Source organism: Oryx dammah, unplaced genomic scaffold, assembly GCF_014754425.2.
Source record: "Oryx dammah isolate SB20612 unplaced genomic scaffold, SCBI_Odam_1.1 HiC_scaffold_15, whole genome shotgun sequence".
Lineage (NCBI taxonomy): Eukaryota > Metazoa > Chordata > Mammalia > Artiodactyla > Bovidae > Oryx > Oryx dammah.
This window is the reverse complement of record NW_024070199.1, coordinates 38,457,094-38,479,301: the sequence shown is the minus strand read 5'-3', so window position 1 is coordinate 38,479,301 and position 22,208 is coordinate 38,457,094. Positions and strand designations below refer to the sequence as shown.

Sequence of the window (22,208 nt, the reverse complement as noted above, 5' to 3'; positions counted from 1 at the left end):
AGGCAAGAACACTGGAGTGGGTTGCCATTTCCTTCTCCAATGCATGAAAGTGAAAAGTGAAAGTGAAGTTGCTCAGTCGTGTCTGACGATTAGCGATCCCATGGACTGCAGCCTACCAGGCTCCTCCATCCATGGGATTTTCCAGGCAAGAGTACTGGAGTGGGGTGCCATTACCTTCTCCAAGCAATTGTGGAGACTGCAGAAATACAGAAAACATTTGCTGTAATTGATACTTGGAGATTGTGACCTTGTAAAACTCTATAAACATATGCCTGCATGAGAATACACAAAAATTAAAATAATTGGGTGAGGGTTGAGGAGTTGTGATTTTCCTTTTTAAAATATTCTTTAATATACACAATTATCATTTGGTTTATAAAATGAGCATTCTAGAGAAAATCTGCTGAGGATGCTGACTCTTAAGCAGCACGTCCACACCGTTCCTACCCACTGCCCTCATTCTGCCTGCTGGGCCTTTGAAGGGTTCCACTCAGGGGGCTTGGACCAGCTTCCCCTGGCAGAAAGAACCAACCCAGGCTGGAAGGGGGAATTTCACAGGGACAAAGCCCTGGCTCACCCGGGGAGCTTTCCACACTGCACAGGCAGCTGGCTGCCTCTTCACACTGAGCACACTTCTGGCTGAAGCAGTGAGCTGGCACAATGCTTCCTCCTATGGAACCAGAGAGAGAGTCAGGCCTGAGCGACAGTGACATGGATAAACTGCTTCTGAGGCTTAGATGGGAGCCAAAGGGTCTTAGCACGAGGCACACTGAACATATACATGTCCTTGGAGAGAGGTGGGTCCATCACTGCAGGCAGGACCAGAGGTCTGGGTGGGCTGAGCATCTAAGGAGAAGCAGGACATCAAGGCCAGTACCCATCGCAGGCAATGAGCATCTGCAGAGCCCCCAAGGCCAGGCAGATGGAGGCACGTAGCTCAGTGTGGCTTTTCGAAGAGGTATTCAAGATCTGGGGCCCGCAGTCGCTGCTCTTTGTTTTTGTTCTTAGTAAAGTCTCTCAACAGGGCCATGACTTCATTTTCAAATATTTCTGGGGCTGGTTTTGCTTCTGTAAGGATGGGCAAAAAGAATTACGTTGGTCAGTCAACTGTCAGATGTATAAGGATCTTTTTTTAAAAAAAAAAATTTATTTATTTGAACACACGAGGTCTTAGTTGCAGCACACAGGATCTTCTATCTTTGTTTTGGCAGGTGGGATCCAGTTCCCTGACCAGGGATCGAAGCCATGCCCCCTGCATGGGGAGCACGGAGACTTAGTCACTGGATCACGAGGAAAATCCCGATAGTATAAGGACCTTAAAACTTGAAACTCTGGCTTGGCCTAAAACCACAGTGGGTACACAGAGCAGCTGCATTCTTTCTCTGGATATACACGCAGCCTGCACCACAGGCTGGCAACCCATGGCAGCCGGTATTTGTAAAGAGCGTTACTGGAACAGCTGCTCTCACTTGTTTACATATTGTCCGTGGCTGCCTTAGGCTACAATGGCAGGGCTGAGCAGTTGCCACAGAGACCATATGGCCGCAAGACGACAGCATTTATTATCTGGCCCAGCATTTATTATTTGGACAAGCAAAGCTGACCCCTGGCCTGTCCAGCCTTGGCTGTTCTGTTTTGCTTTGCATTCAGTACTTCAGTTGTTTTTGGAATACTGTTTTTCCTTCTACTCTGTTAATTTCCTGAGGCAAAAGTCCTTGGATGTTAAGTGAAAGCAACTGATAACTCCAGTAAACTTAAAACATAAAAAAGAATTCACTGGAAGGCTATAACAGAGGCCCATAAAACTGACATGAACCTATAGTACCAGATTTGGATGGAGGCAACAAAGACCAAGAGCAGAGAGGAGAGGATGCCAGCCTCAGGGCAGCAGGAGTCTGGCGGATGCTGCACACCTCTGACCTTTCTTTCCACCCTCCAATCTCTCACTTAAGCAAAGCCTCCCAAACAAAGCCTCCCATTGGGAAAGCTTGGGTACTAAGCTTTGGAATTACCCTCCTAGCAACACTAAACACGTCAGGAGAGGGCATTCCTCAAAACAAAGTCTGATTTTCCCTCATTTGGCACACAGCTGGCATCTGGTGGGCCTGGCGTCTGTTGTTTTGTGTGACAATCAGAGTAAGATCGAGGCGATTTGCTTCCCCCTAGAATGTTGAAAACTGGACAGAACACCCCATTCATCCCAACAAGAAAAAGTCAGATAAACTAGAAACATCATAACTTTTTTGAAGTCATTAGAGAGCTGAGGTCACAGGCAGCCAAAGAAAATAAAACAAGGAAAGAAAGGCCCCTTAAAGGAGAAAATGGACATGAACACACATGCTCACTTGAGACAGGGCACAGGAGGAAGGGGCACTGGGCACCATACAAACAGGTAAGAATTTAGCTAAAATTGTCCATCAACTAATGGAAGCCAAGTGTAGGTGAGCATGAGTGTAAAATCTCTGGGAGCCACAGACACTAAAATCTCTGGGAGCCACAGACACAAAGGGAATCTGCCCCAATGGGCAGGTTCTTCTCAACAAGCCCTCACTGAGTATGCTCACGATGCAGACAGGGTCCAGAGCAGGAGGCTGCAGAAAGCCTCCCTCAGCAATGGAGGCCAGGAGTAGGGGAGCAGAAAAACACTCCCCCAACCGTGCCCCCACCAAAAGCATAAACCACAGCCTAGTCCTTGTTCTCTACAGAACAAAAGCTTCAAGGGTCTGGGAATAGGTCAGTGAGTCCTGTCTCCTATAGGGCCCATGTGAGGACCCGCTTGGGCTGGTGGAAGAATAAAAGAAAGAAATCCTCTACCCCGGTGGTGGGACCAGCAGGATCATTTAAAAAGACCCTCCAGCATGACTCGTGGCCACAGGGCCGAAAACTGGACTGGGACAACAGAGAACACCCTCCCGATAAAAGACCCTCCACCACGACTCGTGGCCACAGGGCTGGAAACTGGACCGGGGCAACAGAGAACACCCTCCCGATAAAAGACCCTCCACCGTGACTCGTGGCCACAGGGCCGAAAACTGGACCGGGACAACAGAGAACACCCTCCCGATAAAAGACCCTCCACCACGACTCGTGGCCACAGGGCCGGAAACTGGACCGGGGCAACAGAGAACACCCTCCCGATAAAAGACCCTCCACCGTGACTCGTGGCCACAGGGCCGAAAACTGGACCGGGACAACAGAGAACACCCTCCGGATAAAAGACCCTCCACCACGACTCGTGGCCACAGGGCCGGAAACTGGACCGGGGCAACAGAGAACACCCTCCCGATAAAAGACCCTCCACCACGACTCGTGGCCACAGGGCAGGAAACTGGACCGGGGCAACAGAGAACACCCTCCCGACCTCCTGTCCCCAAACCAACCAGCACCATCTGGGGGAGGGCAACACCACGGACAGCTCTTTTGAGGCACAGAAATACAGGAAAGTGCACATGGTAAGACACGCTTCCCTGGTGGCTCAGTGGTAAAGAATCCACCCGCCAGTGCAGAAGACGTGGGTTCAATACCTGGGTCGGAAAGATGCCTGGAGAAGGAAGTGGCAACCCACTCCAGTATTCTTGCCTGGGAAATCTCATGGACAGAGAAATCTGGTGGGTTACAGTCTACGGGGTCTAAAGAGTCAGACACAACTGAGCACACACGTATGCATATATACTGTAAACCCTAGGGCAATCACTAAAAAAATTATAAAGAGATGTAAGAAACCAATGGTGGAGATAAAACGAAATTTTAAAAACTCAAAACCCACAGAAGTAGAGGGGGAAGAGAACAAAGACAGTAGAAATAGAAAACAAAAAAAAAAGATGGTAAGTTTTAATTCAATCACATTGGTAGTTATATGCAAATGGCCAAAACACACCAATGAAAAAACATATTAAAACAGATTAAACATATTAAAACAGATTAAAAAGAATGACAATATAAGCTATCTATAAGCAGCTCAACTTCAATATAAAGCCAAAGATACGTTAAAAGACTTCCAGGTTGGCCCTGAATATTTCCCACTCCCCTGTGTACAAGCCCTGTGGAAACTAAGTGGAATTATGGTGTATAATTTCTTGAGAAGGGTGCATTAAAAAATGGAGTGTGTTCTCTTACTCTTTTTCCCTGGCTGAAATATAGACCCGACAGATAGAGCCTCAGCAGCCATCTTGAGGTCACGAGGTAGCCAACACGGGGGAGGGTGAAGGAACAAGTCAAGAGGAATCTGGCCTTAATGACTCTGAAACCCCTCTGTGCGTTCTGGAGGGCCTAACTCTGAACTTCTGTTATGAGAAAGAAAAACACAGTTCTGTCTTCCTTAAGCCATTGTTGTTTTGGGGTTCTTTTACTCACAGCCAAAGCTAACCCTAACTATATACAGTGAGAATTCATTCCTCACAAAGGTGGCGTCAAGAGAGAGACTCCCAAGGACTTTACGCTAGGCAGCCAGAACTCTCTTGTTCCACTTCATTCCTGCCCTGGTTTTTCTTCAACTTTCCCTTTGATGCTAGGAGTTTCCCATACAATTTCACTAAGTTCTCTTTTTGCTTAAGTTAGATGGAATCAGTTTCTATTGCTTGCAAACAAAGGACCTTAACTCGTAAGACAAATTTTGCACATTTTGGAAAAATCCTGAGAGAGGTTGGGTTGAGTGTCTACAAAAGAAAAACAAATTGCCCAAGATACCTTTCCAGACTCAAATCAGCCCACATCATCCTGTCTTTCACCTTACGCTGCTTATCGTGCTTAGTACCTGTAGCCCAGTAGTAAATATCCCAGTCGTTACTGGGTTCATTAATCAGGCGATCGTAGAGGTTCAGCTGTTTCTCTGTCATGTGCTGCAGATGTTCCTTAGCGAAGAGGCTGGAGGCAAGAACGAGAAAGAAGTTGAAAAGGCTGTCTCTAGCCAGAGAAGCAACCCCCATTCTCCTCTTCCTCTACCTAAGCAGGATGCAGTTTTCCAGCATTCCCCTCTTTCTGCTCTCATAGAGCAGCCGGGCTCGTTTGGTTTCTATGGATTCATCAGTTCGCTCCTGCCACGGAGGCAAAGGGATTTCAATCATATCCTTCTGGGAATCTGTCGGGCTGTCACCTCTGTAGCAGCGTCTGCATGATGTCATGCTGAGTGAAGGAGACACTAGGTGGCGCCTTGACAGAGTAAGCATCTGAAACAAAAAAGCCACATTTTTTTTTTCTCTTTTTGGCCAAGGTGGGCAGGATCTTAAGCTCCCCAACCACAGATTGAACCCAGGTCCATCGCAGTGAAAGCCCAAGTCTTAACCACTGGACTACCAAGGAACTGCCTCCCATAAGCACCTTTCTAACAAGGATGACCATCTTTGTCATTCACTCAGCATATAAACCAGGTGCAAAATGCATCTCATCTCCTTTAGACCTTAAGAAGTTACGTTGACTTTATAATAAGTATAGGTGGAGTTTAATCTTTAAAAATTGTTAACTACTATGTTATACATCTGAAACTTATAAAATATTGTAAATCAACTACACCTCAATTAAAAAAAAAAGTTATGCTGATACTGTCCCCACTTTACAGCTTAGGAAGCTGAGACTCAGAGAGGTTAAATGACTCACCAAGATCACCCAAATATTAAGAATAATTCCTGAGAGTTGGAACCCAACTCTGACTGCAAACATGTTCTTAACCAGTGTCTTTCCAGAAAGTCTCCAATGTAAACATTTTCTTCTTCCCTTAAAATTCTCACAGTATGGTTTGCATTCTAGTCACCTGCCTGTGTTAAAATCTGAGCATACAGTGATGGCAAGGCCCCTAACTCCCCAAAGTTTCCCAATATAGAGAAGGGCAAAAACTATCAAGATTCAATGAGAAGGTGGTGACGTCAGCAAGATGGTGTTAACAGGAAGCCCCACACTTTCCTTCTCCTGTGGAGACAGCAACTCCCAACACATGGACCAGTTTCCTTCATGATAAATCCAGAAACCAGCTAAGAGGCTCCTGAACCCTAGGTGAGCACAAAAACAGCTGCATCACAGCTAGAAAATTCACGGGCCTCATTCACCATAGTCCCTGCCCCTGGCTCAGCCCAGTGCAACTGGAGAAAATTCTCAGCCACTGGCTTCTCCCTGGGGAGGGAAAGAAAAGACTGAAACAGACGTCCAACACGTGGCCTTTCACAGGGAGGCCTGGGTGACTGGCTTCCGTCTTGTCTGAATCGAAGTGTGACAGAAAAGGTGCCAGGCTGGGGGCTGCTGAGAACTAGGTGAGGGTTTGGACTAGCACACACTTACTTGCCATCATCCCTACCAGTGGCTCAGCACAAAATTAGCAGAAGAAAACCCCCAATTTTTGGCTTTTCCCTGGGGAGGAAGAGTTGGCATGTGTGTCCAATGTTCCAGCTTTCTGGGTAGCTGCCTGAAAGAAAGTTTTCTTTTTTGCCTGTCTTAGAGCACCAACAGGACCCGGTATACTCTAGGTATCTGGGAGTCTTAACCAAAAAAAGCTGGGTGGCTTGCTGCTGCTCTGAGGACCCATGGTACAGCAGACAGAGGCCAACAGAAAGAAAAAGGAGCATGCATCCCAAACTCCTGCTTTCCAAGGAGATGTACAAGAGACTAATTTCTGTCTTGGCCAACCTGCAGCACTCATGGGACCTGGGATACTCTAGAAGCCTGGAATGGGCTGAGAAGAGCTGGGGAAGCTGCAGCAGCTACAGAGAACCTGCAGTACCATAAACAGACACAAGAGGGAGCCAGAGATTATGAGCACTTGAAAAAAGAAGCCAGCAAATCCTGCTGGTGGGGAATTTACATGCACAAGTCTAGAGAAGACGTTTCCATACAAAAAGTTTGAGAGGGCCCCAGATTCTCCGACAGGACTGATGGAAAAGATCTTTTCTTGTACAAAGAAAAGACTGGGAGGTGGTTATTTTTTTTCAAATGCATGGATCTAAGCACAAAGTTCCAAGGTGCATGAGAAACAGCAAAACAAGGCCTAACCAAAGACACAAAATAAACTTCCAGCAACCAATCCTGGAAACAGACGTATATGAATTACCTGACAAATAACTCAAAAAAAGTTGTCATCAAGATGTTTAGTGAGCTGAGGAAAACAACGCATAACCAAAATGAGAATACTGACAGGAAAAAAAAATGTTTTTAAATTGGAACTAAAGAATAACAATTTTGAAAAGTTCACCACAGAAGTTAAACAGCATACTTGATCAACCAGAAAAAAAAATCCGTGAACTCAGTTTACTTGAGACTACTCGTTCACAGGAAGAAAATGAGAACAAATGAGTGAGATAAGCTTGTAAGACATCACCAACTGATCAATATAAATACTATGGGAGTCCCAGAAGGAGAAAAGAAAGAGGGGCGGGAAGATTACCTGAAGGAAAAATGGCTCAAAACTTCCTAAACTGGGGGAAAGAAATGGACATCCAAATTGAAGCAGCAGATGACACTATCCTTATAGCAGAAAGTGAAGAGGAACTAAAGAGCCTCTTGATGAAAGTGAAAAAGGAGCGTGAAAAAGCTGGTTTAAAGTTCAACATTCAAAAAACTAAGATCACGGCATCCAGTCCCATCACTTCATGGCAAACAGATGGGGAAACAATGGAAACAGTGACAGACTTCTTTCTGGGCTCCATAATCACTGCAGATGGTGAGTGCAGCCATGAAATTAAGACACTTGCTCCTTGGAAGAAAAGCTATGACAAACCTAGACAGCATATTAAAAAGCAAAGACATTACTTTGCCAACAAAGGTCTGTATAATCAAAGCTATAGTTTTTCCAGTAGTCATGTATGGACGTGAGAGTTGGACCATAAGGAAAGCTGAGTGCCAAAGAATTGATGCTTTTGAACTGTGGTACTGGAGAAAACTCTTGAGAGTCCCTTGGACAGCAAGGAGATCCAATCAGTCAATCCTAAAGGAAATCAATCCTGAATATTCATGGAAGGACTGATGCTGAAGCTGAAGCTCACCTGATGTGAAGAACTGACTTATTAGAAAAGACCCTGATGCTGGAAAAGTTTGAAGGCAGCAGGAGAAAGGGCAACAGAGAATAAGATGGTTGGATGGCATCACCCAGTCAATGCACATGAGTTTGAGCAAGCTCCGGGAGCCGGTGATGGACAGGGAAGCCTGGCTTGCTGCAGTCCATGTGGTTGCAAAGCGATGGACACTGAGCGACTGAACAAACAAAAACGAGCCAAAGGACAGTAGATAATAACACAAAAGTATATGAAAGCATAAAGCTTCACTGGTAAAAGTAAATTATGACAAACACAGGCTACTATAACACTGCAATGATGAGAGGCAAATCACGTTTAATTCTGACTTAAAAGTTAAAACACAAAGACATTTTAAAAAGCTATAAGATATACTGCTGCTAAGTCACTTCAGTCGTGTCCGACTCTGTGCGACCCCATAGACGGCAGCCCACCAGGCTCCCCCGTCCCTGGGATTCTCCAGGCAAGAACACTGCAGTGGGTTGCCATTTACTTCTCCAATGCATAGAAGTGAAAAGTGAAAGTGAAGTTGCTCAGTCATGTCCGACTCTTCGAGACCCCATGGACTGCAGCCTACCAGGCTCCTCTGTCCAGGGGATTTTCCAGGCGAGAGTACTGGAGTGGGGTGCCATTGCCTTCTCTGATAAAATATACTAGTGGATACAAAATAAAATATGTCATTGTAATATCAGTAACATTTTCGGATGAGACTGAAGCTATTATCAGCTTAAAATACATTATAAAATGCTTAACGCAAGCCCTATGGTAACCACAAAGGAAACATTTACACACAATAGAAAATGAGAAAGGAATCAAAGCATGTCTATAGAAAAATATCAATAAAACACAAAAGATGACAGCAAGAGAGGAAAAGGACACAAAGCTACAAAACAGACAACAATGAACAGAATGGCAACTCTAAGTCCTTCTCTATCAGTAATATTTTAAATGTAAACAGATTAAACTCCCCAATCAAAAGACACACAGAGACTGAAGGGATTTTTAAAAACCCACAAAATCCAACTATATGCCTTACAAGAAACTCATTTTAGACGTAGGCTGAAAGTGAAAGTGTGAAACACATTCCACTGCAAATAGAAACCAAAAGAGAGCACAGATGGCCCTACTTTAATTAGACAAAATAAACTTTAAGTCAAACGTATCAAAAGAGATTTTAAAAGGCCATGAAATAATGATGAAAAAGTCAACTCACCAAAAGGGTACAACAATTATACATACAACCAACAGCTGAACACCCAAATATATGAAGCAAATATTGACAGATCTGAACGGAGAAATTGCAATACAATAGTTGGGGATTTCAAAAGCCACTTTTAATATGGATGGAACCCCCAGACAGAAGATCAATAAGGAAGTAGAGGACAGGAACAACAGTGTAAGCCAAATGGGCCAAAAATACACACACAGAACATTCCACCCAACAGCGGCAGAATACACATTATTTTCAAGCACTCTAAGAACATTCTCCACGACAGAGAGCATGTTAGGTTACGAGTTTTAACAAAAAAGATCGAAATCATACAAGACATCTTTTCAGACCACAACAGAATAAAACTAGAAATCAAGAGCAGAAGGAAAACTGGAAAATTCACAAATAAGAGAAAATTGAACAACACCCTCACTCTTGAACTGGGTCAAAGGAGAAATAAAAAGGGAATCATAAAATATCTGGAGACAAAAACACATCACAAAATCATGAAATTGGCAAAGAGCAGTATTAAGAGAAAATTTTAGTGTTAGCCTATATTCAAAACGAAAAAAGGTCTTATGAAACCATGTGAAATCAAGACAGACACTAGAGAAGACTTAAAAAGAACAGAGAGGCTTAAAAACAGAGACAAAAGGCGCCCAGAAGCTGTCTGGCCAGTTCCACCTGCAAATAGGTGAAATCTGAATTGGGTCTCTCACAAAGACTGATGGTTCAACGATATTAGGAGACAAGCACACAGCGGGCTCAGGCCAGGGTGGATGTAACCTGAATCTCCTACGTTGCAAGATCAACCTCTCCTTGGGTCTGTCCTTGCCTGGGCTGTATAAGACAGGTAGATGCTTCTCTCGGTCTCCACAACTTCAGAGGAAGACGAGGCACAGTTCCCACTCTGGCCTGCCCAGGAGTCTAGAAACCCCCATTCTCCTCACCCGCGCAAGAGCCGGGAACACAGCGACCACCGCCATTTTTCCCGACCCGCATCAAAGGCCTACAGCCCGGCCACTTCCGGATACTTTCGAACACCAGGGCCTCCGACTGCGGCGCCGAAGACTTGAGCAGGAAGATGCGTCCTCGCGTATGGCGGAAGTGGCTGTGCGCGTGACGCCGGCGGCGGGGGGGGGCGGGACCTGGGGCCGAGAGCGGTTCGCGCGCTTCGGGCCTAGTCCAGACTCGCCGCCGTCGCCGCCATATTCCCGGTAACGGGGGCGCGCGGCCGGGGGCCGGCTGGGCCGGAAGAGGGTTCGGGGACGGCGCTGAGGCGGGGAGGGGGTCGGTTGAGTTTGGGACAACCGGAGTTGGCGGGCGGCGGGAGGCGCGGGCCTTTGAGGGAGGGGGCCGAGGGCGTCGGGCCGGGTCTGTGGGGAGGGAGCGGGGCGGGCCTAGCCGGGGGCGAGGACTAAGGCCTGGGTGGGGAGCGGAGGTGGCTGGAGCTCCGGGAGCCGCAGGGACTTCTAGCCCGGACTGCTTGGGGCCTCGGCAGGTGCGGCGGGCTGGGCCTGCGGGCTTCGCCGCGGTCGTTCTTCGCAGCGCCATCCGAGGGCCCGTAGGAGCAGAGGCCTGGACTTTCTCGTCGCGCCACGGGCAGCTGCGGCGCAGCTCCGGTCGGGCCCGAGGGTGATGGGCAGCGAGCCCCGCGAGCCCCGGTGGCCTGGGAGAGCGAGGGGCGGCGCGAGGCCGGGGGCGGGGCGGAGCGGGTGGGGCCGAGCTCGGACTGCCGGGATGCTGCGTCTCTGGAGACGCGAGGTTGGCAACCAGTGCCCTCCTTCCAGCCCGGGACCCTTATGCTTTGTAACTCTTGCTTCTTTCTGGATACCGCAGTGGCATCTTTCTTGCCTTGTCCGTTCTCCGGGCGCGAGATCTTCCTTCCGAAGCCATGTCAGAAGGAGTTGACTTGATTGATATATACGCTGACGAAGAATTCAATCAGGTGAGGAGTCCTCGGGAGCAGTGGGATTTTCCTGTACCAGCCGAGGAATCTCTTGCAGCAAACTTGCAGGGGTCCCAAGCTCTGTCAGTGGTTGAAGATTTGCTCGGCCTGAACACAACGTCTGTCAGATCTAAAATCTTTCCTCTAGCGCAGACTTTCAAGACTTACGCCTATTCCGCTTTATGTCAACTAAAGCCTCCAGGCTTAATTTTAAAAGCTTTGATTTAAAAGCAAATAAAAATTAGGTTTAATAGAGTGGTTTATCAACCTGTGGAACTTGATTCTCCAGTAAGCCAAAGTTGAACGTCAGTCTCCTGGAAGACTACTACTGCTAAGTCGCTTCAGTCTTGTCCAACTCTGTGCAGCCCCATAGACGGCAGCCCACCAGGCTCCCCGTCCCTGGGATTCTCCAGGCAAGAACACTGGAGTGGGTTGCCATTTCCTTCTCCAATGCATAGAAGCGAAAAGTGAAAGTGAAGTCGCTCAGTGGTGTCAGACTCGTAGTGACCCCATGGACTGCAGCCTACCAGGCTCCTCTGTCCATGAGATTTTCCAGCAAGAGTGCTGGAGTGGGGTGCCATCGCCTTCTCCGACTAGCCACATTTAAAAATCAGAATTAGGTGTTCTGTAGCATTCACGAAGACAATGTTGATATGTGTTCCTTTGAGAGTCTCAAATTGCAGCTGGAGAAACGTAGTACCCCTTCTCTTCAAAAGGCAGTGCAAGTATGAAAGATAACTTTAACATTTAATGTCAGTTGTTTTCCAGTTGTTTTCAGCCTTCCTTGTTTCAGACGTAGCCTTACTCTGGTCTTAAGGCCATAGGCTTTTTAATGTTAGTTTTTTAGTAATAACCTTTATTGATGATGTAATTGGTGGGAGGAGGTAAAGGTATTGGACAAACCAGTTCAGAAGCAGATAGAGACCCACTCACGTACTCTGAGTTCAGTTTGTTGATCTCTTCATGATATGTCAAGAAAATTATACAGTGATCTCCTTTGAAACAATCATCTCATATACAGGTCAGTTCAGAAAAGATCTCAAGAATGTTCAAAAGTCTGTATTTAAAACTTAATATCCTGCCTGGATTATTTTCAGCACTATTCTACTTGAGTAACCTGGTTTTTCCCATTTTCATCTTTCAATGGTTATATGTAAGGGCCTATAAAGAGGATTTAAAAAACAAAACCAGGCTAGAGAAGGAAAGCGGAGAAGGCAATGACAACTCACTCCAGTACTCTTGCCTGGAAAATCCCGTGGATGGAGGAGCCTGGTAGGCTGCAGTCCATGGGGTCACTAAGAGTTGGACACGACTAAGCAACTTCACTTTCACTTTTCACTTTCATGCATTGGAGAAGGAAATGGCAACCACTCCAGTGTTCTTGCCTGGAGAATCCCAGGGATGGGGGAGCCTGGCGGGCTGCCGCCTATGGGGTCGCACAGAATCAGAGATGACTGCAGTGACTTAGCAGCAGCAGCAGAGAAGGAAAGTGCTCTGGACCCTGATTTTTTTTTTTTTAACTTTTTATTTTGTACTGTGGTATAGCCTATTAACAATGTTGTGATAGAGAAGGGACTCAGCCACACATGTATCTGTTCTCTGCCAAACTTCACTCATATTCAGGCTGCCATAAAACATTGAGCAGAGTTCCACGTGCTATGCAGTATGGACCCTGACTTTGATGTGAAGCAGTAGACGAGGTTTATATATGCCATTATGTGCCATTTCTTTCACTTGGCAAAAGTTGATCATTTTCCCATGTCTTCTCAGGCAAACTGCAGTCGTCTACATGTGGCTGCTGATTAATTTAAATACATGAAAATCTTTCTTTAAATTTCAAATAAGTCAATTATTTATGGATAAAAAGAAAGACTTAGTATATTTAGTTACCATTTGCTTTCCTGAATTTTTCATATTACTTTGAATCAAGACTCTTACTACTTTTTATGTTATTCTTTTAAATATAAGATAGCAAGAAAAAAAAGTCTCCTTTCTTTTCTATTACTAATTTTAAAAACCTCATTTCCCCTTAATTTCATTATCCGTGGGTTGACGACAGTGCTGCTGCTGATTCCCTCTGGGAAATGGGTAGAACAGGGTCCTTGACCACAGATCTAGCCACATGTGGTCTGAGAAGTGAGATTTCATAATTTCTTAAGCAGTATAGCTTGTCGGTCATAGACAAGACAGGTCTCATCCACTGAGTTGTTGGTCTCAACAATTTGATCTCTGGTCTCCTCAGTTAAACAGGACTTTTTTGTGTGTGAAATCAAGTAGATATTTGTACCGAAATGACAATTTGGTACTTGGTTAAGTTGAAGAAAGTATAGATTTTAAATGTCTTATGTCGTGGGGAAGGTCAGGAAAGGGAGCTTTTTCCCTCACAAATGAGTTAATTTTTAGCAAAGCTGGTTTTAGTAGAATTTGGAAGCTTTGGGAAAGCGGTAAAAGCTCTGTTTGACTGGGATTGTAGAAGTAAGCTTAGACTGAAGGCCAACAGTACAGATTGTGTTGTAGAATGTTATAGGAGCGTTACTAATTGACCCCAACTTACCCCTGCACAAGAACCTTGTCGTGTACTTTGCTCCCCAGGGAGCAAAGCACTGCTCCTAGATGGAACCCGGCGGTGCTGACTCCAGATATGTTACAGTATGTGCTGCAAAAGCGTCTTTTGCAGAGCTACTTCACTCGTGTTACAGAGGGAACCTCGGAGTTCATAGGGTCTCTCTTGGGCTGAGGAGAACAACTCGGAAAGTGACTGAAAGCTGCCATCCCTGCTGAGTGTTTCGTCTCTTTTCTGTTTCTCGTGCTGAGACGGGTGCTTTGCACAGTATGCTCAGTTTCCTCAGCAAATAGTTACTGAGCTACTTCTGTTTGCTAAGCATCGTATTAGAACTAGTGAGATAAAAGGGGAAAGATGGATTTGTGTGCTCAAGAGGTTCTATTCCTGGTGGTCGACAGCAACGGACCGTGATAGGGAAGGAGAGTGAGGTGAGAATTGTGGAAATAGTAATCACAAAGCCAAGAGCATTGAGCTTTGGTTACAGTTATAAGAAAATTAACTCACATAGGTTGCTTTGAGAAAAAGCTTTATTACTGTGTCTTCCCTGGTGGCTCAAACAGTAAAGAATCTGCCTGCAATGCAGGAGGCCTGGGTTCGATCCCTGGGTCAGAAGATCCCCTGGAGAAGGGAATGGAAACCCACTCTAGTATTCTTGCCTGGAGAATTCCATGCACAGAGGAGCCTGGCCAGCTGGAGTTCATGGTGTCACGAAAGAGTCGGACACGACTGAGTGACTAATGCTTTAGATATCAGGAAAGGGCTGGCAAGTAGGAACATTGAGCATTCAGGTGAGGAAGTTCTTATTTAAATTCAAACATCATGCAAGTTCTCTTTTGTAAACCAAGAAGCTTCCCGAGACAATCACAGCTATTCCTCTGCTATAAAATGCAAACTTCTCCCTGGTATTAATTTAGTATTAAATACATCTTTTCTAATCTCCTTGAAATGAAATCCTTAACATCAGTGCCTGTAAAATACTGTATTTTTCACTTAATTTGTAGAATTAGATTTTGCTTTAACTGCATAAATCATCAGCTCATTTGGTAATCAGAAAAACTTCAGGTCCTTACCTATTTTCCTGTCTTAGCCCCTTGATGTTGCTAGGAGATTTAGATGCAAATACAACTTGATACATTATTTCTTCAACAAAATCTTCCAACAGAATCCTCAATAGGTCTGCCTTATGCATCAGAACAGTTCCTACAAAATTCTTTGAACTGAGGTTCTATGGCCCAGAGAGACCATTCGAATCTTGTGACACTTTAGCATTCTTTGAATCCTTTTGTATTTCTTAAAGTGGTAAAATAATCCATACACCAGAGTCTTCTGGGATAGAGACTGTCATATTCTCTAAGGAACCCTGAAAGAGTAGATTGTTCACTGAGGCTTACGGTATGGGAGATTTCCTGGTGATACCTTTGATCTCTGAGCTGCCCATGTCTGCATGTTCACTACTCAGTTATTAGCAATAGTCTTTGTATTAAAACGTTTCAGCATGCATCTCTGAATCACAGATGCTTCATGGAAAGAATGCCAGTTTGGTTCCACTGACCATACAAGATCGTGAGTTTCCTTATTTAAGTTCTGTTTCACAATCCTTGATTAATTAAAAAAAAAAAAAAAAAAGTTACCCTGGTTTGAAGTTGTGTTGTTTTAGGATTAGAGCACTGAAGAGTATCAAGTGGTTTCTAGGTCTTTTCTACACCTTGAACCATAAGAGCAAATCATATGTAGAGCATGAATAAATAAATGATTTGTCTAGAGTTAGGATTGTTTGAGACTTAGACTGTCAGATATTTTACACACAAAATATTGAGTTACTAGCTGTGACTTTCTTTACCTTTTAAATTTATTATCCACCCTGTACTCTCCAGTGTTAGCAGCTCCCCATCATCCTCATCCTTTTTTATGCAAGGTCCTTACTTATAGATTGACTACCTAAGATAGTCTTCTTATGCTTATTTACCTCCCTGATTCTTTTTCATGCTCTTTTCTCTTTCTGAGATTTTTTTACAAGGTTCAAACTCTTCTTCTTTGGGCTTCTTAGAATATTTGTAACATTTCAAGTTATTTACATTATCTTGCTGTGCATGTTCTTCCCTTTTACTTCAGGTAAACTGAGAAAATATAAGATTGTTTTCCTAAAGTTTCTGATGGTATGTAGGTCTAAGAATGTATTTTGTAGTGAGTCCTCTAGTTGCACTCCAGAATCAGGAATTCTTGTAATGGGTTTGAAGGGAGAAAGTTAACTGGAGCTTCTGCACCTGAGGTGCATTAGGGGAAATGACTCACCTTCAAGGAACTAAGCAAGTTGCCAAATCAGGTTCTTTTTTTATTCCCTTTGTATAGATCTTTCTTTATTCTCATTTTTAAAAGACAGCAATGACATGAATGAGCTATCGTATCCCTAAAACACTCCAATGTCTCCTTGTATCTGTTTTTTGGCAGTTTCATCTTTAGCATTGTTTGGATGTTTTAGACTGTTACCTGGGGGTGAAAAAAAAACAACTAGTCTAATCCTCGAAAAGATCCTCTCTAAGATAATAACGCTGAAAACTCTGAAACATTAAGTTCCCTTAATGTTAGTTTTTATGATTTTAGGAGTTTTGATATGTGTTAGCTTGGTCTGCTATAATACTAAAAATGGGGTGACTTATAAACAACAAATTTATTTCTCACAGTTCCAGAGGCTAAAAGACTGAGATCAGGTTTGTGTTCTGGTGAGCAGCCTCTTCCAGTTGCAGCCTCTGCCAACTTGTATCCTCACATGACGGAGAGCAGAGCAGGCAAGCTCTAATTCTTACAAGGGCACTAATACATTTCATAGGCTCCACCCTCAAGACCTCATCTCATTTTAATCACTTCTCAAAGGCCCCACCTCCTAATACCATCACGTTGGGGAACAGTGTTGCAATGTGGGTGTGTGTGCTCAGTCGTTTCTGACTCTGTGACCCTGTGGACTCTTCTGTTCATGGGACTCTCTAGGCAAGAATACTGGAGTGGGTTGCCATGCCATTCTCCAGGGGATCTTCCCGGCCCAGGGGTTAAACCTGTCTGTGCCTTCTGCGTTGGCAGGTAGATTCTTTACCCCTGTGCCACCTGGGAAACCCTTCAAGGAAGTGTGTTGCGGGGTCGGGGGGAGCACATTCAGTTTATAACAGTAATATATAACACAGACAAAAAGTGTATCTCACCTATCTTCCAGAATGTGTGTTCATATTCTAAATGGTTAGTATAATACAGCTTATGATATGAGTGCTTGTTCTTTTTGCTGAGCATTATGTTTTAGAGAACTTTGACTGCTTTTGTGTATCATTAGATATCTCTGGTATTGTTCAGAGATGTTTCTTATATAAATGTCATGATGATGTGTTGGATCTGCACGTTGTGCACTAAAACGTATAAAGGAAAACCCCCAAATATTCACTTCCTTTTTATTTATTTTTTGATGGTTAATAGAAAGATGGGATTATATACTGTGAGCTTTAGAGCGTTATTAAGTAGAATAGTAAGTTTTGTGTAACTCTTGATTTTGGAAACAGTGTAAGATGTTGAAAATTTCATCGGTATAAATGTGGTCTTGGGAAGCTGGCTTACTTGATAGCAATAGCAGATGTCTTTCTGTGCATTCTTGCTGTGCTGTGCTTAGTCTCTCAGTCATGTCTGACTCTTTGCAGCCCCGTGGACTGCAGTCCAACAGGCTCTACTGTCCTTGGGGATTCTCTAGGCAAGAATACTGGAGTGGGTGGCCATGGCCTCCCCAGGGCATCTTCCCGGCCCAGGGGTTGAACCCAGCTCTCCCACGTGTTGCAGGTGGACTCTTTCCTGACGGAGCCACCAGGGGAGCCCTGTGCGTTCTTAGTGTGCTTGCTTAACTGTCATGTACATTTTGAGTCTCACAGTTGATTAAAGCTAGAAACACTAGAGACTTCTAATAGGGTCTTAAGAGAAACACCTACATAAATGTAATTTTTAAAATTGTTTTACATGGGGAAGTTTTTTGAGTACGACAGGAAGTTTTTATATATTTTACAAAGTATTTGACTGTGGATTGTAAGTAAATTAGAGTAAAACAGAATGAACAAAATGAAAGGTTTTCAAACCCACCTTTGCCAACGCCCCGTCTCTTAGGACCCAGAGTTCAACAACACAGATCAGATTGACCTGTATGATGACGTGTTGACAGCCACTTCACAACCTTCAGATGACAGAAGCAGCAGCACTGAGCCGCCGCCTCCTGTTCGCCAGGAGCCATCTCCCAAGCCCAATAACAAGACCCCTGCAATTCTGTACACCTACAGTGGCCTGCGCAATAGGCGAGCTGCTGTCTATGTGGGCAGTTTCTCCTGGGTGAGCATGGGTAACCAAAAAGGCTTGGGTGGGCTGGAGGGAGAGCACTGGGAGGTGATGGCATTTTCAGAAACCACTGTTGCACTGTTTTGTGCTCTGATGGGGTTGGATTTCTTTTTCCTGGGATCAGGTTGGATTGATCTCTGAAAGAGAACTATCCTGAGGACGTACTGGTGCCGAAGAAAGCAATGATTAAGTGGGTAGTTGCTTTTTCTGCCATCTTGTTACCGCCCCTGACCCTGGGGCTTTATGTCTACCAGGGTCATCTGTGGGATGAGATTTCAGAGTGAACACCTTGAACTCTTGGTGGTCATTAGATGGTCCTGTGATAATGATGGGTGAGAGGGAGCAAAGACCTTGATAGCTGTAGTACACTCGGGGTAGGTGGTGATTGTTGTTCTGCAAAAGTTATTGTGTGACATGTTTTGGGGCTGGTGATGGGAGGTGGTTTTTTCCAAGTTAAGAATTGTATATACTGAGGGGGAAGTTGTTGACAGTGATCAACTCTGCCTGTCAGATCTCCAACTAAAAGCTGCTAGTAATCAGTGTTTGAACTGATGATCTACATGGCAGTCAGAGTTAAAATAGGTTTTAATTTTCTTAGTCTCAGATACGGGGATTGGGGCAGAGGTGGGTGGTTTGCAGTTCTGTCTGGGTGAGGACAATATTAAAACCTGCTCTCGTTGACATCCTGATGGCCTTCTGGGTTTCCTTTGGGGGGTCATGGTTATGACTAGACTCCTAGGTTTGGGGGAAGGGTTTGGGACATTCTGGGGGAGGGGGTATAGCTCTTGACATTTCTTCCTTTTCCATCTTGCCGGCCCCAGTGGACCACAGACCAGCAGCTGATCCAGGTTATTCGCTCTATAGGAGTCTATGATGTGGTGGAGTTGAAATTTGCAGAGAATCGAGCAAATGGCCAGTCCAAAGGGTGAGGTCTGGATTTAAGAAGCCCCTTTTAGTTTGGGATAACAGATCTGTACTATTATTTTGGCCCTGTAATTTAATCCCTCCCACCCTGGCCCAGTTTACTGCCTTGGTTTTGACAAACCACCTTAGAATGGGGACCTCACTGTGAGGTAGGAGAACATCCGTCCATTGAAGGGCAAAGAAAGGTGGTTTCTAATTTGAAATAAATAGGAACATTTTAGGCTGACACTTTTTGTTGTTGATAGTTTTGTATATATAATATAAGCAGGGTATCCTTTGCTTTACCAAAAGTGGAAGAGAATTTCTGTGTTTCTCTCTTGATTGTCTAGTAGATCTCACACATTTTTAATTTTTCTTCCTCAAGGTATGCTGAGGTGGTGGTAGCCTCTGAAAACTCTGTCCACAAATTGTTGGAACTTCTGCCAGGAAAAGTTCTTAATGGAGAAAAAGTGGATGTGAGGCCGGCCACCCGGCAGAACCTGTCACAGTTTGAGGCACAGGCTCGGAAACGTGAGTGCGTCCGAGTCCCAAGAGGGGGTACGTGGAGACCATCTGTATGAAGGGGGTGTATTTTGTGGGTTTGTTTTCTGTGCTGTAGGCTTGGTCTGCATTGTGGAGGAGTTTGAGGGAGGGTGGTGGTGATTATGGGTGGCAGCATGGCAGTAGGTGAGCTAAAAATGAGACTTATGTGCCAGGAGTCAGGTAGTTCAGATTATACATTGCTGCTGCTAACTCATTATGTGACCTTGGGCAAGTCACTTTACTGTTTAGGGCCTACTGTTTAGTTCCTGTCACCTCTGAATTATGTGTTTTCTATTTAAAAAATCAGTATATAGCAAATGGACTGACTTGTAAGACATGTCTATCAAATACTAAGCAACGACAGTAAAATACAAATATGGTACATAAAGATGGCTATAATCTTGTTATACATTGGAAGATACTCTTTAAGGAATTGACAAAAGAAATGGTGGAGAGTAAAAATTTAACAGTGTTTCTCCAGCATTGACCAGGGGTGTTGGGTACCCTTTTGATTACCTGCTATTTTAGTTCGCGTGGCAAGTGTTTCCCATTAGTAGAGGATGTTGCATCGTGCCACATTAGCCTGATGATGGTATGCCTTAAGCTCACGTTACTCCCTTTGTTCTGACCCCTGTTCTCACCAAGCCATCTTCTGATACTAATTTGGTTTCCCAACTAGGGTCTCCTGCTAGGAAGAGAATGCACTGACCAGGTGACACGAGTATTCCAGTCTGCTTGGCAGTTGTATTTCTCATTGTAAATTAAAAAATTGGCATTCTGGTTTAAGAATCAGTCTCTTGTGAATTTGAATAGTGTGAATCAATCTCCTAGGGTCCAGTCACCCCTGGGTCACTGTTAAAATCAGTGTCTGAACCTGTGAAACCTGGGAACCAGCTTTGGATTGTCATGACCTCACAAGGTGCAGCTGCCCGGCAAGGCCCTGCCTGAAACAGCCAACTGCCATTACTTGCCTTTTACTACAGTGAGGGTGATGGCAAAGTTTTGTTACCTACTTTCTGTAACTGCTTAAGTCCTTTTCTCAAAATAGTGCCTTGTGTTGATTGAGTAGTCTACTGGGACCTTGGATAGATTGATTGAAGGTGGAAATATGGTCACTTAACTCTTGCATAGGAGTAACTATGTTCTTATAACTAGATTGAGAGCCTAGATGGAAGTGTTGTGAGCTCTTATTGCTCTGTGTTAGAAGACACAACTTTTCTTCCTTGATAACATGAATTTTCAGAGTCCATTCTGTTTCAGAGTCTTTGTATGATTCAGCCCTCTTCTGACTTTCGTAAGATGTATAATTTTACATTTATGTTGAACACCTAATTGTCCTAATACCACTGGGCTGTTTACTCCTGGGTTTTGCCTTTCTTTGCTGGATTGAATTGTTTTTCTGCTCTGTCATGTTGATATAGTTGGACCCTGTTAATTCACTCAATACAGCTGGTTGACATAGTCTGCTTAAAAATGGTTGCTACTCTTGGGACTTGTAGCCATAGCTACCAAAAAACACTCTTGCTGATGTGGGAACGGTAGCTGGGAAGGTAGCTAACTTTCGGGGGTTACACTTATAATGTTCTTTCTTCGGTTTGAGAGAACTCAGGGAAGAAGCAAGTCGCCATGTGTGTGAGACATGAAAAGCCCGAGGATGCTGTGGGAGGCCCTGGTGATACACTGCATTAGAGAGACCAGGGTGGTTGTCAAAGGGATTGATTCCACTTAACGCTTTCATCAGGAGCTAGGGTTTACTAACAAGTTTTTGTTTAAGGAGCACTCTTCTTTTTGCCTCTTCACACTTGTCTCCTGATGGCATCTTTTTACATCCAAGACTCCCAAGTCCATGTGATCACATTCTTCTGTTGGATTTCACATCAGCCAGGCTTAGAGTAGACTGTTAAATTGGAAAAAGGGAACAAGTTTAACCCAAGTGACTCGGCAGTATCAGAGCCATGTTTCCAGCAGTATGCAGACATGTTTTGAGTCCATTTTGCACAATGACATACCACTGAACCATGATCATGTTCCTAGAAGGCTGCCCTCTGGGGTAGAGGGTTTGGACTGTTGAAATATAGTAGGAATTTCCCAGACTTCAGACATATTTTGTACCAAGCTTTTGCAAGGAGTCCCTGATGTCAGCTGTGTGCCATCTGCTCATTCAATGGGCTGATCTTATATGATCCCCGGTAGCTCAGAAGGTAAAGCATCTGCCTACAATGCGGGAGACCCGGGTTTGATCCCTGGGTAGGGAAGATCCCCTGGAGCAGGAAGTGGCAACCCACTCCAGTATTCTTGCCTGGAAAATCCCATGGACTGAGGAGCCTGGTAGGCTACAGTCCATGGGGTCGCAAAGAATCGGACACGACTGAGCGACTTTCACTTTCTTGGCCTATCTCCCACTTTCTTTCATTTAACTTCTAATCTCCACTTTTTGTTCTGTGTCTCTTCCTCATCCCAGTTACCAGTTTCAGTACTTGGATGGAAGAAGTGTTGTCCATGCCCTGCCTGTCCCTCCTTTCCTCCAAATTTACTGGCCAAAGTGTCAAGGCAAAGAGAAAATTTCAAATATATAGCAGGATAGAAAAGGTTAACTACTACAAGCTCAAAGAAAGAGTCCCTGAACTCCTACCAGAGAAAATGAGATTTTTAATCTGCTTGAATTCAGCTAAACAGTAATGAACATATTTCAAC

The 22,208-nt window shown here is 44.5% G+C and overlaps 3 protein-coding genes across 6 annotated transcripts in view; 1 reads left to right on the top strand and 2 right to left on the bottom strand.

Moving 5' to 3' along the window:
- Positions 1-307: 307 nt before the first annotated feature.
- SDHAF2 (succinate dehydrogenase complex assembly factor 2) lies at positions 308-10,301 on the bottom strand. The gene is made up of 4 exons (XM_040255979.1): positions 10,152-10,301; positions 4,942-5,165; positions 4,754-4,863; positions 308-1,068 (listed from the first exon to the last, which is right to left on the bottom strand). Exons 1-4 carry the CDS (start codon positions 10,185-10,187, stop codon positions 938-940), a joined length of 501 nt encoding a protein of 166 aa, XP_040111913.1. The 5' UTR covers positions 10,188-10,301; the 3' UTR covers positions 308-937.
- Positions 10,302-10,342: 41 nt separating this feature from the next.
- CPSF7 (cleavage and polyadenylation specific factor 7) overlaps positions 10,343-22,208 on the top strand; it is a 23,232-nt gene continuing 11,366 nt past the window's right edge. Inside the window, exons 1-5 of one of the 4 annotated variants that reach the window (XM_040255968.1) lie at positions 10,343-10,418; positions 11,041-11,149; positions 17,844-18,062; positions 18,890-18,993; positions 19,357-19,529. In XM_040255968.1, the coding sequence (XP_040111902.1) occupies positions 11,096-11,149; positions 17,844-18,062; positions 18,890-18,993; positions 19,357-19,529 (550 nt within the window). In that variant the 5' untranslated portion in view covers positions 10,343-10,418; positions 11,041-11,095. Of the gene's footprint in view, positions 10,419-10,443; positions 10,492-10,678; positions 10,703-11,040; positions 11,150-17,843; positions 18,063-18,889; positions 18,994-19,356; positions 19,530-22,208 lie in introns of those variants that run through there. The other 3 variants (XM_040255971.1, XM_040255969.1, XM_040255970.1) reach the window with 3 other exon arrangements.
- The window catches only part of TMEM216 (transmembrane protein 216), a 21,673-nt gene continuing 19,258 nt past the window's right edge, over positions 19,794-22,208 (bottom strand). The window contains exon 5 of the mRNA XM_040255973.1: positions 19,794-21,411. Within this exon, the coding sequence (XP_040111907.1) occupies positions 21,402-21,411 (10 nt within the window). The 3' untranslated portion in view covers positions 19,794-21,401. The remainder of the gene's footprint in view (positions 21,412-22,208) is intronic.